The sequence below is a fragment of the Thalassophryne amazonica genome, chromosome 10 (assembly GCF_902500255.1).
Source record: "Thalassophryne amazonica chromosome 10, fThaAma1.1, whole genome shotgun sequence".
Taxonomy (NCBI): Eukaryota; Metazoa; Chordata; class Actinopteri; order Batrachoidiformes; family Batrachoididae; genus Thalassophryne; species Thalassophryne amazonica.
In genome coordinates, this window is record NC_047112.1 from 101,702,830 (window position 1) to 101,721,239 (window position 18,410).

At 42.8% G+C, this 18,410-nt stretch overlaps 1 protein-coding gene across 1 annotated transcript in view; it reads left to right on the forward strand.

The window, feature by feature from the left end:
- Positions 1 to 18,410, forward strand: part of atp10a (ATPase phospholipid transporting 10A) — a 223,083-nt gene that overhangs the window by 185,921 nt on the left and 18,752 nt on the right. The window contains exon 20 of the mRNA XM_034180634.1: positions 17,041 to 17,228. Coding sequence (XP_034036525.1) covers positions 17,041 to 17,228 — 188 coding nt within the window. The remainder of the gene's footprint in view (positions 1 to 17,040; positions 17,229 to 18,410) is intronic.

The window sequence follows — 18,410 nt, forward strand, 5'->3', positions numbered from 1 at the left end:
CTGTGTTTCTTTTGGTCAGATGTTCATTGATGAATACGTTTGTCCCTTTGAGTTTCCGTCTGTTTTAACAATGCCATTTTATGTTTTCTGTTGACAAACCTCATTATAACAGCTCCCTTGTCTCCATCCTCTCTCCTGGGCAGGGGGTGGCACGCTTCAATGTTATTACAGTCCATTTGAATACCTTTAGATTGCAGGAAGTCAGCCACCTGTTGTTCCACTGAGCTGGCCTCCTGCTTACTGGCCTCCCCTCCACTGTCTTCTGACACCGCTGTGTGTAGGATCGAGGTTTAATATGAATTCCTGTAATAATAACATCGTTCATCCTTGTGTACTGTTCCAACTCCGCAACACGGTTCTCCAGGTGCACCAGACGCCGGTCTTTCGCAGCATTCTGGATCCGGAGAGCCTTCACTTCTTCCACCAGCTCCATAATGGACTTCTGCTGCATTTTAACAACAGAGATTTCTTCAGACAAAAAGTCCAGGGACTTCTTGATATCATCTCCCTCCTCCGCCGTCAGTGCCTTCTTCGGACCCATGGTCAGATAAATCCGCGCTGGCACCTCGGTAAAGCCGTGCTGGTGGAACTGTGGTGGCGCCTCAGGCTTCAGGTGGAGCCGGGCCGGTGGATGTGCGCTGGCACCTCGGGCCTCGGTGAAGCCGCGCGCTGACGCCTCGGGCTTCAGGTGGAGCCACGCCGGTGGATGTGCGCTGACACCTCAATAGCGCACATCCACCGTCGCTGAAGCCAAGAGTAACGAGGCTGTTTGTTTTAAAAATGTAAGGAATAGAAAGTACAGATACTTGTGTGAAAATGTAATGAGTAGAAGTCAGAAGTAGGCAGAAAAATAAGTAATGGAGTAAAGTATAGATACCTAAAAAGTGTACTTAAGTACAGTAACGAAGTATTTGTACTTCGTTACTTGACACCTCTGCAAACTAACAATATAACAGACAACTCACCCGCCATATTGCACACTTCCCATAACCAGTGTTGTATAAAGTACCAGAAAATCACACTTAAGTAAAAGTACAGATACCCATTAAAAAAATGACTTTGGTAGAACTTCAAGTAACCGATTGAAATGATGCTCAAGTAAAAGTCTTAAAGTATCTAGTATTTATTGTACTTAAGTATGACTAGTAATGTACAACTAAATGTACTCAAGTATTGAAAGCAAAAGTACAAGTAAATGTTAATAATCAAAAACGGACTGATTTTTTTTAAAGCACGTCCGTGTTGGAAGTCTCACAGGACAAGTTGTGACATGCCCACCTGTTACACAATTTCTCGGATACTCACTCGACTGAAAAGCCACCGAAAGCCGTCTGAATCTTCCGAATGGTTTCCAAGACGGACGTGCTTTTTGTGTGCGCCATGAGCGGCTCCGTCCCGACGCAAGAATTCCTCCGCACGTCTTTCATTATAAAATCTCCTGTAACAGTGGAATGTGCAGCAAAAGTGCTGATGTCCAACTCTTCCACAATTTCTCTGGTAGTCAGAAGACGTCCCGGATCAACACAGCCTTCACTTTGGAAATGATCTGGTTGTTTCAGCCTGTCGATGGCCGCTCGGAGCGCGGCGCGCCCTGCGCCGCTGTGGGCCGTCTTTAATCCAGTTGTAATGATCCTTAATCTGTGTGACGCCTAGAGTATCTTCACCGAAAGCCGTCTGAATCTTCCGAATGGTTTCCACCTGGCTGTCGCTCACAGTTTCTGGAAAAATTTGATGCAGCGCTGCTCCAATCGCTCAGCCATTTTCCTGACATTGAAAATCCGATGCGGGGGGTGGACCAGTGCTCAATCAAAGCCTGCCCACAGGCAATGACGCAACCGACAGGCATGAAAAAACTGACGCATGCGCACGAAGGTGATGCAAGCGCACATGATTCAAATCCATATAGTTTTTTAAAAAATAAAAAGGTCGGATAGTTTTCTAACAGACTTCATATATGTCAGAAGGTGGGGGGGACATACCATATTCTGTCCCTCCTAGTTGAAAAGGTGGGGGGGACATGTCCCCCCTATCCTCCACCAAATTGCGCCCATGGAGTCCAGAATGTTTTTTGAACTTTAGACCTCAACAGTTTTTAGAAGAGGAACTCAACCCTTTTATTTCCTGTTAATTATGTAATTTTTAATGTTAATTTACTGTGTTAATGTATTTAGAAATTAAGGTTATCATATACACACTATTATCTATATTATAATAGCCAAGCGGCCTCTGTGTGTGCGTGTGTATGGCTGTGATCACGCAAAAACCAGGGAGAGTTGAGCTTTGCTATTTGGCATGCTTACGTATTTTGGGGCAAGGATGAACGCTGTGAAAACGGAAAGTTGATAGGACAAATATTTTTGTAGAAATTAGCCATTTTATCTAATCAATAAACAATGGATGTTGTGCTGCAGTGCACCATGGGAGTTTGGGGTTTTGGGGTATTGTTATCACCAAAATGCATGTTTTTCAAGGCGAAAAGTGGACACACACATTTCACTTACAGTATTTAATACAGTGCTCCCAAAACATTTGTGTACACTTGAGCTTTAACATGTTTGTATTCTGTAATGGCATTAAATTAAATATTAATAATAAATCAAGCTTCTTTATGTTAAAATGTTTTAAATGATGCCTTTTAAAGTTAAACTGTAAACTAATCACTGCAGTGTGACGTAAATAATAAATATAAAAGCCAAAACAATGGTGTGCACAATTATAGAAACCATGAAATATAACAACTAAATCATCACTTTTCCAGAGAGGGTTTTTTTTTTTTTTTTGACAAGTCAGGGGATGGATACATGAACATTTCTAAGTGTCTTGGACTTAATTTACACAAATCTTTAAGAAATACACAGATGATACTCCATGGTGAATCTGTCTGGAGGAGGCAGTTCTCAAAAACATAAGCACCGTACAAGAAAGAGACTGAGGGAAGCCAGCAAGATACCCATGACAACTCTGCAGAAGTTAGCATCTTCTGTGGCTGTGACTGGAGAAATTCTGCAAGTGCAACTTTTGTTTGTTGCATCACCACTCATAGCTTCATAATGGAGAAAATCACAGAAGGATTTTCAGACTACAAAATCGAACAAATCTATGCATGCATCTCCCATGCAGCGTCTGCAAACTGTAGCTGAGATTTCAGCAGTTAAAAGCTGCACTGTGCACAGTTTCTGCAATCATAGCCACAGATGCCTATAACTTCTTCAGAGTTGTTTGGCTGTCCTTCCTCGCTAGTTTCTTTTTTGCACCTTCACAGTGGACCATGCAGATAGAATTTTCCACACCAGTTGCAAGTGAACTGAAGTAAATAAATAGAAAACCAAATGTGTGGAGTCTATAAAAGACATGCTGCACAGAAGGTCATTGCATGACCCCACCAATGCTCCAAAAGCTCTCTCTCACAATGTTTAGGAAATTCCTCAATTTGTGCAACTTAAAATATAATAATAATAATAACTAGGACTGCAAGCAGTCATATACGGGCCCTCGTTCCGCGCAACTGCCTACCCAGGCCAGTGGGTGCCCTTGTGACCACATGTGGGCATGTGCATGCAGGGGCAACTACTCATCACACAGTTAAAATTTTAAACAAATCACACAATGCATCAAGGAGTTATGACATGTTGATTGTTCATCCACTAGGGGACGCTCAGTGTACAAACAGAGGGGCTGGGTGTGTTCAGGGGCCAACCGTCATAATACATGTGAAGTTTCAAGTCAATCAGGCAAAGCATGGAGGAGTTATCATGACTTGATGTTCCATGGCAAAGGGTCAAAATGGCGGCACCATAGCGGCCACACCCTTCAACATAGAGAAAAGCTTTCAATAACTTTTGGTCAGTATCATGTTTGGATGTTGTCAAAGAAGTTTGAAGTGCATTGGACAAAATCCTTAGGAGGAGTTCATTCAAATACAACGTGAGGAAATGCTGGCAAAATGACAAGAAAATTAAAAATGGCCGACTTCCTGTTTGGAGTAGACAAATGGTGCAAGAGACTTTTTTGTACGTCTATGCAAGTCAGACGTGTACCAATTTTCATCTCCCTAGTACAAAAAAACCCCTATGGGGAGGGGTTTTTGAAAGTTTCAAGGAGGCGCTATTGAGGCATTTTGCCCCGCCCACGGGCAACGCCCCTATGAATTGTAAGAGGTTGTCATGCTTGACCTGTGTATCAATTTTCATGATGATATGACAAAATTAAAGCCGTCAAAAGGAAGAACGTAATTTCATGGCGAAAGGGCGATATTCGGTACGCCACCACCCAGAATCCGTTACTCGTAAGTTCATGGCGATCATCGCTTATGTTCACCAAGTTGTTCAGCATGTTTTAGAAGTGGAAGGAAGTTGATGGTGTTAAGTATGTGACATCAGGACCTGTTTAAGTATAATGATCCATGGCGAAGGGTCAAAATGGCGGCACCATAGCGGCCACACCCTCGACATAAAGAAAAGCTTTCGATAACTTTTGGTCAGTATCTTCTGTGGGTGATGTGGAAGAAATTTGAAGTGCATTGGACAAAATCCCTGGGAGGAGTTCGTTCAAATACAACATGTGGAAATCACGCCAAAATGAGAAGAAAATTAAAAATGGCTGACTTCCTTTTTGGAGTAGACTCATGGTGCAAGAGACTTTTTTGTACATGTATGAAAGTCACACGTGTACCAATTTTCATCTCCCTACTCCAAAAAAAACCCCTATGTGGAGGGGTTTTTGAAAGCTTCAAGGGGGCGCTATTGAGGCATTTTGCCCCGCCCATGGGCGACGCCCCTATGAATTGTAAGAGGTGTCATGCTCGACCTGTGTATCAATTTTCATGATGTGACAAAATTAAAGCCGTCAAAATGAAGAACGTAATTTCATGGCGAATGGGCAATATTCGGCACGCCGCCACACGGACGCCGTTACTCGTAACTTCATGGCGTTCATCGCCTACGTTCACCAATTTGTTCTGCATGTTTTAGAAGTGGAATGAAGTTGATTGGGTTAAGTATGTGACATCAGGACCTCTTAAAGTAAAAATAGGACATTTCCCGGCACCACTGGGGGGCGCTATGGCGCAGGTGGGAACTTAAGATATGTAGACGTTCAGGGCGGAGCCCTCATGTCCAGCAAGTTTGAAGGATCTACAATGAAGTATGTGGGCGTGACAGCCGTTCGAAGTGAAATGGCGTGCTCCGAAAAGCTCGCCAAAGTTTGATGACCCCTAGCAGCCACGCCTTTTGACTTAATTAGAATCTTTTGATAACTTTTGATTACCATTGTGTTGTGATGATTTTGACCAAATTTGAAGACAATTGGATGAAATCCCTAGGACGAGTTTGTTCAAATGTAAGTAGTGGAAATGGCCAAAAATGGCAAAAATTTGCTCAAAATCGAAACTTAAAATCAAAATGGCCGACTTCCTGTCGATATTTCACCATGACAGTAAGAGACTTTTTCGTGCGTCCTGGCATGGTAAATATGTGTACCGAATTTCGTGAGGCTATGATGAAAAAAGCCCAATGAGGAGGGGTTTTTGAAAATTTCTAGGGGGCGCTATTTCGCAATTTTTCTGCGACCATGTGCGACGCCCCCAAAGTATCGAATTTCAGATCCGGCTGGACGACTTCGGAAAGTTTGGTGAGTTTTTGAGCATGGGAAGAGGCCGAAATTTCGATTTCAAGAGTGAGAATAATAACTAGGACTGCAAGCAGTCATATACGGGCCCTCGTTCCGCGCGACCGCCTACCTAGGCCAGTGGGTGCCATTGTGACCACATGTGGGCATGTGCATGCAGGGGCAACCACTCATCACGCAGTTAAAATTTTAAACAAATCACACAATGCATCAAGGAGTTATGACATGTTGATTGTTCATCCACTAGGGGGCGCTGAGTGTACAAACAGAGGGGCTGGGTGTGTTCAGGGGCCAACCGTCATCATACATGTGAAGTTTCAAGTTAATCAGGCAAAGCATGAAGGAGTTATCATGACTTGATGTTCCATGGCAAAGGGTCAAAATGGCGGCACCATAGCGACCACACCCTTCAACATAGAGAAAAGCTTTCGATAACTTTTGGTCAGTATCATCTTTGGATGCTGTCAAAGAAATTTGAAGTGCATTGGACAAAATCCCTAGGAGGAGTTCGTTCAAATACAACATGTGGAAATCATTTCAAAATGAGAAGAAAATTGAAAATGGCCGACTTCCTGTTTGGAGTAGACTCATGGTGTAAGAGACTTTTTTGTACGTCTATGCAAGTCACAAATGTGTACCAATTTTCATCTCCCTACTCCAAAAAAACCCCTATGGTGAGGGGTTTTTGAAAGATTCAAGGGGGCGCTATTGAGGCATTTTGCCCCGCCCACGGGCAACGCCCCTATGAATTGTAAGAGGTTGTCATGCTTGACCTGTGTATCAATTTTCATGATGATATGACAAAATTAAAGCCGTCAAAAGGAAGAACGTAATTTCATGGCGAAAGGGCGATATTCGGTACGCCACCACCCAGAATCCGTTACTCGTAAGTTCATGGCGATCATCGCTTATGTTCACCAAGTTGTTCAGCATGTTTTAGAAGTGGAAGGAAGTTGATGGTGTTAAGTATGTGACATCAGGACCTGTTTAAGTATAATGATCCATGGCGAAGGGTCAAAATGGCGGCACCATAGCGGCCACACCCTCGACATAAAGAAAAGCTTTCGATAACTTTTGGTCAGTATCTTCTGTGGGTGATGTGGAAGAAATTTGAAGTGCATTGGACAAAATCCCTGGGAGGAGTTCGTTCAAATACAACATGTGGAAATCACGCCAAAATGAGAAGAAAATTCAAAATGGCTGACTTCCTTTTTGGAGTAGACTCATGGTGCAAGAGACTTTTTTGTACATGTATGAAAGTCACACGCGTACTAATTTTCATCTCCCTACTCCAAAAAAAACCCCTATGTGGAGGGGTTTTTGAAAGTTTCAAGGGGGCGCTATTGAGGCATTTTGCCCCGCCCATGGGCGACGCCCCTATGAATTGTAAGAGGGTGTCATGCTCGACCTGTGTATCAATTTTCATGATGATGTGACAAAATTAAAGCCGTCAAAATGAAGAACATAATTTCATGGCGAATGGGCAATATTCGGCACGCCGCCACATGGACGCCGTTACTCGTAACTTCATGGCGTTCATCGCCTACGTTCACCAATTTGTTCTGCATGTTTTAGAAGTGGAATGAAGTTGATTGGGTTAAGTATGTGACATCAGGACCTCTTAAAGTAAAAATAGGACATTTCCCGGCACCACTGGGGGGCGCTATGGCGCAGGTGGGAACTTAAGATATGTAGACGTTCAGGGCGGAGCCCTCATCATGTCCAGCAAGTTTGAAGGATCTACAATGAAGTATGTGGGCGTGACAGCCGTTCGAAGTGAAATGGCATGCTCCGAAAAGCTCGCCAAAGTTTGACGACCCGTAGCAGCCACGCCTTTTGACTTAATTAGAATCTTTTGATAACTTTTGATCACCATTGTGTTGTGATGATTTTGACCAAATTTGAAGACGATCGGATAAAATCCCTAGGACGAGTTTGTTCAAATGTAAGTAGTGGAAATGGCCAAAAAATTTGCTCAAAATCGAAAGTTAAAATGAAAATGACCGACTTCCTGTCGATATTTCACCATGACAGTAAGAGACTTTTTCGTGCGTCCTGGCATGGTAAATATGTGTACCGAATTTCGTGAGGCTACGACAAAAAAAGCCCAATGCGGAGGGGTTTTTGAAAATTTCTAGGGGGCGCTATTTCGCAATTTTTTTCTGCGACAATGTGCGACACCCCCAAAATATCGAATTTCGGATCCGGCCGGATGAGTTTGGAAGGTTTGGCGAGTTTGTGAGTATGGGAAGAGGCTGAAATTTCGATTTCAAGAGTGAGAATAATAATAATAATAATAAACAGCGCAATTACAGTAGGGTCCTCGTAGGACGTTGCCTACTCGGGCCCTAATAATAATAATAAATAATAATAATAATAATAAACAGCGCAATCACAATAGGGTCCTCGTAGGACGTTGCCTACTCGGGCCCTAATAATTAATAATAATAATAACTAGGACTGCAAGCAGTCATATACGGGCCCTCGTTCCGCGCGACCGCCTACCCAGGCCACTGGGTGCCCTTGTGACCACATGTGGGCATGTGCATGCAGGGGTAACCACTCATCACACAGTTAAAATTTTAAACAAATCACACAATGCATCAAGGAGTTATGACATGTTGATTGTTCATCCACTAGGGGGCGCTCAGTGTACAAACAGAGGGGCTGGGTGTGTTCAGGGGCCAACCATCATAATACATGTCAAGTTTCAAGTCAATCAGGCAAAGCCTGAAGGAGTTATCATGACTTGATGTTCCATGGCAAAGGGTCAAAATGGCGGCACCATAGCAGCCACACCCTTCAACATAGAGAAAAGCTTTCGATAACTTTTGGTCAGTATCATCTTTGGATGCTGTCAAAGAAATTTGAAGTGCATTGGACAAAATCCCTAGGGGGAGTTCGTTCAAATACAACATGTGGAAATCATTTCAAAATGAGAAGAAAATTGAAAATGGCCGACTTCCTGTTTGGAGTAGACTCATGGTGCAAGAGACTTTTTTGTACGTCTATGCAAGTCACAAATGTGTACCAATTTTCATCTCCCTACTCCAAACAAACCCCTATGGGGAGGGGTTTTTGAAAGTTTCAAGGGGGCGCTATTGAGGCATTTTGCCCCGCCCACGGGCAACGCCCCTATGAATTGTAAGAGGTTGTCATGCTTGACCTGTGTATCAATTTTCATGATGATATGACAAAATTAAAGCCGTCAAAAGGAAGAACGTAATTTCATGGCGAAAGGGCGATATTCGGTACACCACCACACAGAAGCCGTTACTCGTAAGTTCATGGCGATCATCGCTTATGTTCACCAAGTTGTTCAGCATGTTTTAGAAGTGGAAGGAAGTTGATGGTGTTAAGTATGTGACATCAGGACCTGTTTAAGTATAATGTTCCATGACGAAGGGTCAAAATGGCGGCGCCATACCGGCCACACCCTCCGACATAAAGAAAAGCTTTCGATAACTTTTGGTCAGTATCGTCTGTGGATGATGTGGAAGAAATTTGAAGTGCATCGGACAAAATTCCTAGGAGGAGTTCGTTCAAATACAACATGTGGAAATCACGCCAAAATGAGAAGAAAATTCAAAATGGCCGACTTCCTGTTTAGCGTAGACCCATGGTGCAAGAGACTTTTTTGTACGTCTATGCAAGTCACACGTGTACCAATTTTCATCTCCCTACTCCAAAATAACCCTATGGGGAGGGGTTTTTGAAAGTTTCAAGGGGGCGCTATTGAGGCATTTTGCCCCTCCCATGGGCGACGCTCCTATGAATTGTAAGAGGTTGTCGTGCTCGACCTGTGTATCAATTTTCATGCTGATGTGACAAAATTAAAGCCGTCAAAAGGAAGAACATAATTTCATGGCGTATGGGCAATATTCGGCACGCCCCCACACGGACGCCGTTACTCATAACTTCACGGTGTTCATTGCCTACGTTCAACAATTTGTTCTGCATGTTTTAGAAGTGGAATGAAGTTGATTGGGTTAAGCATGTGACATCAGGACCTCTTAAAGTAAAAATAGGACATTTCCCACCACCACCGGGGGGCGCTATGGCGCAGGTGGGAACTTAAGATATGTAGACATTCAGGGCAGAGCCCTCATCATGTTCAGCAAGTTTGAAGGATCTGCGATGATGTATGTCGGCGTGACAGCCGTTCGAAGTTAAATGGCGCGCTCCGAAAAGCTCGCCAAAGTTTGACGACCCCTAGCAGCCACGCCTTTTGACTTAATTAGAATCTTTTGATAACTTTTGATCACCATTGTGTTGTGATGATTTGGACCAAATTTGAAGACGATGGGATAAAATCCCTAGGACGAGTTCGTTCAAATGTAAGTAGTGGAAATGGCCAAAAATGGCAAAAATTTGCTCAAAATCGAAACTTAAAATCAAAATGGCTGACTTCCTGTTGATATTTCACCATGACAGTAAGAGACTTTCGTGCGTCCTGGCATGGTAAATATGTGTACCGAATTTCATGAGGCTATGACGAAAAAAGCCCAATGCGGAGGGGTTTTTGAAAATTTCTAGGGGGTGCTATTTCGCGATTTTTCTACGACCATGTGCGACGCCCCCAAAATATCGAATTTCGGATCCGGCCGGACAACTTTGGAAAGTTTGGTGAGTTTTTGAGCATGGGAAGAGGCCGAAATTTCGATTTCAAAAGTGAGAATAGTAATAATAATAATAATAAATAATAATAAACAGCGCAATTACAATAGGGTCCTCGTAGGACGTTGCCTACTCTGGCCATAATAAACAGCGCAATTACAATAGGGTCCTCGTAGGACGTTGCCTACTCTGGCCATAATAAACAGTGCAATTACAATAGGGTCCTCGTAGGACGTTGCCTACTCTGGCCCTAATAATAATAATAATAAATAATAATAATAAACAGCTCAATTACAATAGGGTCCTCGTAGGACGTTGCCTACTCGGGCCCTAATAAATAATAATAATAATAATAAACAGCACAATTACAATAAGTAAGTAAGTAAGCTTTATTTATAAAGTGCCTTTCACAGACCAGGGTCACAAAGCGCTGCACATGGCATACAAAATAATCTAAAAATAACATACGAAAACAATAAAATACAATATTAGGCTAAAAAGCTAACTTAAAGAAATGCGTTGCCTTCTAAAAGTATCTATACAATCCAGAGAACGAAGGGCACAGGGAAGCTCATTCCAGAGGCTAGGCGCCACGCTTTAAAAGATCTGTCCCCGCGGGTTTTAAAACAAGTCCGAGGAACCATCAACAGGTTCTGATTGGACGACCTGAGGCTCCTGGAGGAAGCATAAGGCTGGATCAGGTCCCTGATGTACTCTGGTGCCTGTCCATGCAGAGCTCTAAAAGTCAGTACCAGGATTTTGTAATGAATCCTGTAGGAGACAGGCAGCCAATGCAAAGTATTAAGAATAGGAATAATATGGTCCCTCCTGCGGGTGCGGGTAAGCAGGCGCGCAGCAGAATTTTGCACAACCTGCAGGCGGGCCAACTCCTTATTCAGACAGGTGAAGAGACTGTTACAATAATCCAAACGCGATGAGACGAACGCATGAACAATCATCTCAAGCTCTTTTAAAGTCACCATCTTACGGAGCTTAGAGATGTTCCGAATTTGGAAAAAACTGTTCTTAACCAGGTAATTTGTGTGCTGCTCCAAAGACATCCCTCCATCCAAAATGACACCCAGGTTACGCAGGCTGCTTTTGGCCGTACAGCTTAGGCTACCGAGATGCTGCTTAATTCCAAGTACAGCACTATCTGGTGCTACAATCAGAGTCTCAGTCTTATTGGAATTTAACTGCAGACTGTTCTCAGTGAGCTATTCCTTAATTTTGGCCAAACAATTTGTGAGAGAGCAGAGTTTCTGTGGCTCAGTTGTCTTAAAAGAGCAGTACAGCTGCAGATCATCGGCATACAAATGATAGGACACATCACTGAACTGCTGGATCAGCTTGCTGAGAGGAAGGAGATACGAGAACAAAAGAGGTCCCAAGACCGATCCCTGTGGCACACCCCACAGAAGATCTGCAGATTCCGACACTGCATTGCCCACCGTCACACTAAAAGTTCTACCAGTCAGGTAAGAGGTAAACCACTCTAAAACACAACCTGACATTCCAACCAAATCCCGCAATCTGTTTATCAGAATGCCATGGTCAACAGTATCAAACGCGGAAGACAGATCAAACAGAATCAGCACAGAACATTTGCCAGTGTCAGCTGCCATCATCATGTCACTAGACACCTTCAACAGGGCTGTTTCAGTAGAATGAAACTCACGGTACCCAGATTGAAAAGTGTCATGGATGTTGTTAGCCTGCAAAAACGATCTCAATTGAGCACAGACTACCTTTTCCAAGACTTTGGCCAAGAAAGGGGTTTTAGATATTGGCCTAAAGTTCTTGAGCTTTGTAGAATCCAATCCAATACAATACAATAGGGTCCTCGTAGGACGTTGCCTACTCGGGCCCTAATAAATAATAATAATAATAATAATAATAAACAGCGCAATTACAATAGGGTCCTCGTAGGACGTTGCCTACTCGGGCCCTAATTATTATTATTATAACAAAATCAGTTTTTTAGATGTCTTTGTAACAAAAACACAACTTCTGTTTCTACAACCCCTGGCAAAAATTATGGAATCACCGGCCTCGGAGGATGTTCATTCAGTTGTTTAATTTTGTAGAAAAAAGCAGATCACAGACATGACACAAACTAAAGTCATTTCAAATGGCAACTTCCTGGCTTTAAGAAACACTATATGAAATCAGGAAAAAAATTGTGGCAGTCAGTAACGGTTACTTTTTTAGACCAAGCAGAGGGGAAAAAAATATGGAATCACTCAATTCTGAGGAAAAAATTATGGGATCATGAAAAACAAAAGAACGCTCCAACACATCACTAGTATTTTGTTGCACCACCTCTGGCTTTTATAACAGCTTGCAGTCTCTGAGGCATGGACTTAATGAGTGACAAACAGTACTCTTCATCAATCTGGCTCCAACTTTCTCTGATTGCTGTTGACAGATCAGCTTTGCAGGTTGGAGCCTTGTCATGGACCATTTTCTTCAACTTCCACCAAAGCTTTTCAATTGGATTAAGATCCGGACTATTTGCAGGCCATGACATTGACCCTATGTGTCTTTTTGCAAGAAATGTTTTCACAGTTGTTGCTCTATGGCAAGATGCATTATCATCTTGAAAAATGATTTCATCATCCCCAAACATCCTTTCAATTGATGGGATAAGAAAAGTGTCCAAAATATAAACGTAAACTTGTGCATTTATTGATGATGTAATGACAGCCATCTCCCCAGTGCCTTTACTTGACATGCAGCCCCATATCATCAATGACTGTGGAAATTTACATGTTCTCTTCAGGCAGTCATCTTTATAAATCTCATTGGAACGGCACCAAACAAAAGTTCCAGCATCATCACCTTGCCCAATGCAGATTCAAGATTCATCACAGAATATGACTTTCATCCAGTCATCCACAGTCCACGATTGCTTTTCCTTAGCCCATTGTAACCTTGTTTTTTTCTGTTTAGGTGTTAATGATGGCTTTCGTTTAGCTTTTCTGTATGTAAATACAATTTCTTTTAGGCGGTTTCTTACAGTTCAGTCACAGACGTTGACTCCAGTTTCCTCCCATTCATTCCTCATTTGTTTTGTTGTGCATTTTCGATTTTTGAGACATATTGCTTTAAGTTTTTAAGTTTTTTGTCTTGACGCTTTGATGTCTTACTTGGTCTACCAGGATGTTTGCCTTTAACAACCTTCCCACGTTGTTTGTATTTGGTCCAGAGTTTAGACACAGCTGACTGTGAACAGCCAACATCTTTTGCCACATTGCGTGATGATTTACCCTCTTTTAAGAGTTTGATAATCATGATTCATGTCAGTCCACTTGGTGCAACAGCTCTCCAAGGTGTGATCACTCCTTTTTAGATGCACACTAACGAGCAGATCTGATTTGATGCAGGTGTTAGTTTTGGGGATGAAAATTTACAAGGTGATTCCATAATTTATTCCTCTGAATTGAGTGAGTCCATATTTTTTCCCTCTGCTTGGTCTAAAAAAGTAACCGTTACTGACTGCCACAAGTTTTTTCCTGATTTCTTATAGTGTTTCTTAAAGCCAGAAAGTTGCCATTTGAAATGACTTTAGTTTTGTGTCATGTCTGTGATCTGCTTTTTTTTCTACAAAATTAAACAACTGAATGAACATCCTCTGAGGCCGGTGATTCCATAATTTTTGCCAGGGCTTGTAGTAATGAGGATAGGCTTTCTCAAATTGCCTCTTTGAAAGACATCCAATGAGGAATAGAACACACACACCAACACAAAAGCACATAATTAATTACACTCTCACCGCAACTGTATGGGGAAGAGAAAGGTGGCTGTCTGCTGTGTCCTCAAATACCATCTACTGACTTCCACATCCTTTTACCCACCATGCATGCATTATGCTCCTGAACAGCTACATAATAAGGTACCCAACAACTGACTACTCTGAAATGTTTGCAGTCAATGCAGGTCAGTGAGAACACGAGGAGTCATCATGTTTACAACGGTACTTAGTGAGAAAGACACTGTTAATGTGCAAAACCTTTCAGGCTAAATTTATCGCAAAATAATGAATTATATTCAATGCAGGGCAATAACTTAAAATGTTTCAAGACCGGCATGTTATTTTAGAAGAGCAACACATAACACCTTAGAACAAAAAGTGCTAGAGAAAGAAATGCATTGTTTGGGCCTCTGTGGTGGTGGAGGCGACAGTTTGCAGAAGGTCTGAGCAGAATGCTGCAGTGCCACCTGCTTTAATCAGTTAATCATCTACGAGGGCTGTCAATAAAGTAAGGGTCCTTTTTATTTTTTTCAAAAACTATATGGATTTCATTCATATGTTTTTACGTCAGACATGCTTGAACCCTCGTGCGCATGCGTGAGTTTTTCCACGCCTGTCGGTGATGTCATTCGCCTGTGAGCACTCCTTGGGGGAGGAGTCGTCCAGCCCCTCGTCGGAATTCCTTTGTCTGAGAAGTTGCTGAGAGACTGGCGCGTTGTTTGATCAAAATTTTTTCTAAACCTGTGAGACACATCGAAGTGGACACGGTTCGAAAAATTAAGCTGGTTTTCAGTGAAAATTTTAACGGCTGATGAGAGATTTTGAGGTGATTCTGTCGCTTTAAGGACTTCCCACGGTGCGAGACGTCGCTCAGCGCTCTCAGCCGCCGTCGTCAGCCTGTTCAAGCTGAAAACCTCCACATTTCAGGTTCTATTGATCCAGGACGTCGTGAGAGAACAGAGAAGTTTCAGAAGAAGTCGGTTTCAGCATTTTATCCGGATATTCCACTGTTAAAGGAGATTTTTTTTAATGGAAGACGTGCGGACGGATCCGCGCGTCGGGACGCAGCCGACGCGGTGCGGCGGCACAGGAAAAACACCTCCGTGTTGATAACCATTTGTAAAATCCAGGCGGCTTTTGATGGCTTTCAGTGGAGTGAGTATATGAGAAATTGTTTAACAGGCAGGACCTGTTCAAACTTGTCCTTAAGGCTTTCAACAGAGGTGTTTTCCTGTGGCGGAGCGTCGCGGCGGCTGCGTCCCGACGCGCGGACCCGTCCGCACCTCTTTCATTAAAAAAATCTCCTTTAACAGTGGAATATCCGGATAAAATGCTGAAACCAACTTCTTCTGAAACTTCTCTGTTCTCTCACAACGTCCTGGATCAATAGAACCTGAAATGTGGAGGTTTTCAGCTTGAACAGGCTGACGACGGCGGCTGAGAGCGCTGAGCGACGTCTCACACCGTGGGAAGTCCTTAAAGCGACAGAATCACCTCAAAATCTCTCATCAGCCGTTAAAATTTTCACTGAAAACCAGCTTAATTTTTCGAACCGTGTCCACTTCGATGTGTCTCACAGGTTTAGAAAAAATTTTGATCAAATAAAGCGCCAGTGTCTCAGCAACTTCTCAGACAAAGGAATTCCGATGAAGGGCTGGACGACTGCTCCCACAAGGAGTGCTCACAGGCGAATGACGTCACCGACAGGCGTGGAAAAACTCACGCATGCGCACGAGGGTTCAAGCATGTCTGACGTAGAAACATATGAATGAAATCCATATAGTTTTTGAAAAAAATAAAAAGGACCGTTACTTTATTGACAGCCCTCGTATGTGCCTGTCAGACTTGACAACGCTGCTATCATCTCTCACACTGAGGACAAACTTTGGAAAACTGGGCTTTTAATTCAAGTTCTTGTTTTTTGTGATCAACATATGTCCATCTCAGCCTCTTTGTAGCTTGCAGTGTGCTCAGAAAAACAAAACAAAAAACACTGCATACGTCTTGGTAAGACTGAATAATAATGATTACATACCCTGAAAGAGACGTTGTTGATTTCACTTCTGCTGTGTTCGCACTCAGAGCCATGTAGAGTTACGTATTGTTCAGCTGTGTGGTGCCGTCTTTTGTCCACAGTAAACGGCGTTCCCCCACCAGACTCACTGGCTCCCAGTAGCTTAGCTTAGTCCACATCAGTGGTCTCCTGTTGACAGCGATCACTGTTGTCACTCGCCATCACATTGTCTTTGACTCTCTGATCACGGGTGCAGCTTCCACTGCGAGACGCACCGCTGTCCTGCATGTATCAGCTTAGCTTAACATGGTACGATGCAGCGACACAAACACAGCCGGCCACGCTTTCAAAACAGGCAACACGCTTTGTTGGAGTTCTCCTGACCACACAGATGGAATTTTTTATTTTTTTTGAAGACCATTATCTCGCTGTGCTTGGCTTCATTTCTGCAGTCTGTCTGAGAGGCCCTTAAAAAATGCTCCCACCCTCCTCCTCAAAATCTTAACTTTGAGAAAACTGTCCACCTATACAAAGAAACACCATGAGTGCTGTTGCTGCATTCTCCCAAAACACACCTGTTTACCATTGTGACGTATGCACCGTCAAAGTCAACAAAAATAACATGAAATTTCGAGCTGCAAAAAATCTTTTTTTCCTCATTTGTTTTAATAAAGGGACTCGGGGGGGGGGGTCCCACATGATGTCATCGTAGCCCACCTTTCTCACAGATTCACATTTCTGAGTGTTTATCAGAGGCAGGTGAAATCAGGCTAATTTACCCATGTTTATGAATTAAATTCTCAGGACATATGGCACCAAAAATTAAACAATACATCAATATTTTCATAATTCTTCATTTATTTAGAATAGTTAGCTCATTTGACATTTCATTTACCAGTGATATGCATTTTAAGGCTAATAATTTTGACCCTGGTGGTTATTGTTTTTGTAAAATAATTTCTTTTTGTGTGTGCAAAGTAAAATAATGTAAGCAAACGAGGATGTCCCACTCTTCTATGTGTCTTTGCAGACTTGGATGAACTGGCTCTCGATTGCCTACAGCATAGCTGTGTTCTTTACTGTGGCTCTGTGCTACAACGCCTCCTGTCCCATCTGTTACTCCCCCTCCAATCCCTACTGGACCATGCAGAGGTTGCTTCAGGACCCACTTTTCTACCTTCTCTGTGTCATCACGCCTGTGACAGCACTGCTACCCAGGTACACCACTTTTCTCAGATATATGTTAGGGAAGAACAACAGTGTGAAATGAAAAGCCTGTAGTCTGTAGGAATTCTAACACCATCACTGAATTTCACTGACAACATTTTCCTCATCATAAAGTGGTGGCTATCAGTGACATCACCTATTTAGCTGATAATTTAGAAAGAAAACCTGCAGAATGTTGCCTTTCATGGCACATAGTTTCCAATTGTTACTCTTTATGGTGTATTATATTCTGCACCAATATAGGGTAATTTCATTCTATAGTATTCAAATTGATTCACAATCTTATATCACCAGTATGCTCAAAGTTTGTCTCGTCTGCAAACAATTTAAAATTTTCACCCAAAATTAAAATAAAAATTGCAGCAACAAGACACGAGACAGTAGGAAACTCACTTTCCCAGCATGCCTGTCAAGGGTCAGAGGGCAGTGCTATGCTGCATATTATAGTGTTAATTTCATGAAGCCAAAGACATACGGTAGACTGTTCTTTGTGACTGAAAGAGCCGCCCCCCCCAAAAAAAAAAAAAAAAAAACTGGAAATGGAAAGACATTGATAAAATGAGTTTTCAAAGGACTGGCCTGTGTTTGAAACAAAAATATAGAGAACTGATGATGCATCATTCAAATGTGTAACAACCCGTACTTGATACAGAACTGTATTACACTCACTTATTACATACTCAGCCTGCACAAAAAAGAAAACTCTCTCATTCATGTCTGCATCAGGATGCAGCAAACAAAGCACACAATATTTTGGTGTGAGTGAAGAAAAAGGTACTGTAAAGCCCAGGTTACACATAGACGGTTTTGTCCGCGGGTAGTACGTAGACCAAAGTTCATGGTAGTTCCGGCTGTTTTCGCGGTGGAAAGGGGCGGAGCATTTCGCCGGCGTTTTGAGCGCCGTACTAGCCGCAAATACGCGGATAAAATGACGCTAAATCCGCCGAATAAAGCAGAGTTTTGATGCCGTAGCATCTGGCACACGTCAGGCAACGGGGGTTAATACTCAGTTCTATCCTTTACAATCGCAGGTTAAGACGCGCGTGAGAATGGCGGTGTTCTGCTGCCGCCAATAATGCCCTGTGTATCGCTGGATTTATCCAGGCAAATCCTGCGTTACTCCAGGAACTGTTGCTTATAGGCACCGCCCCCAGAGTATAATAGGCTGAAGCA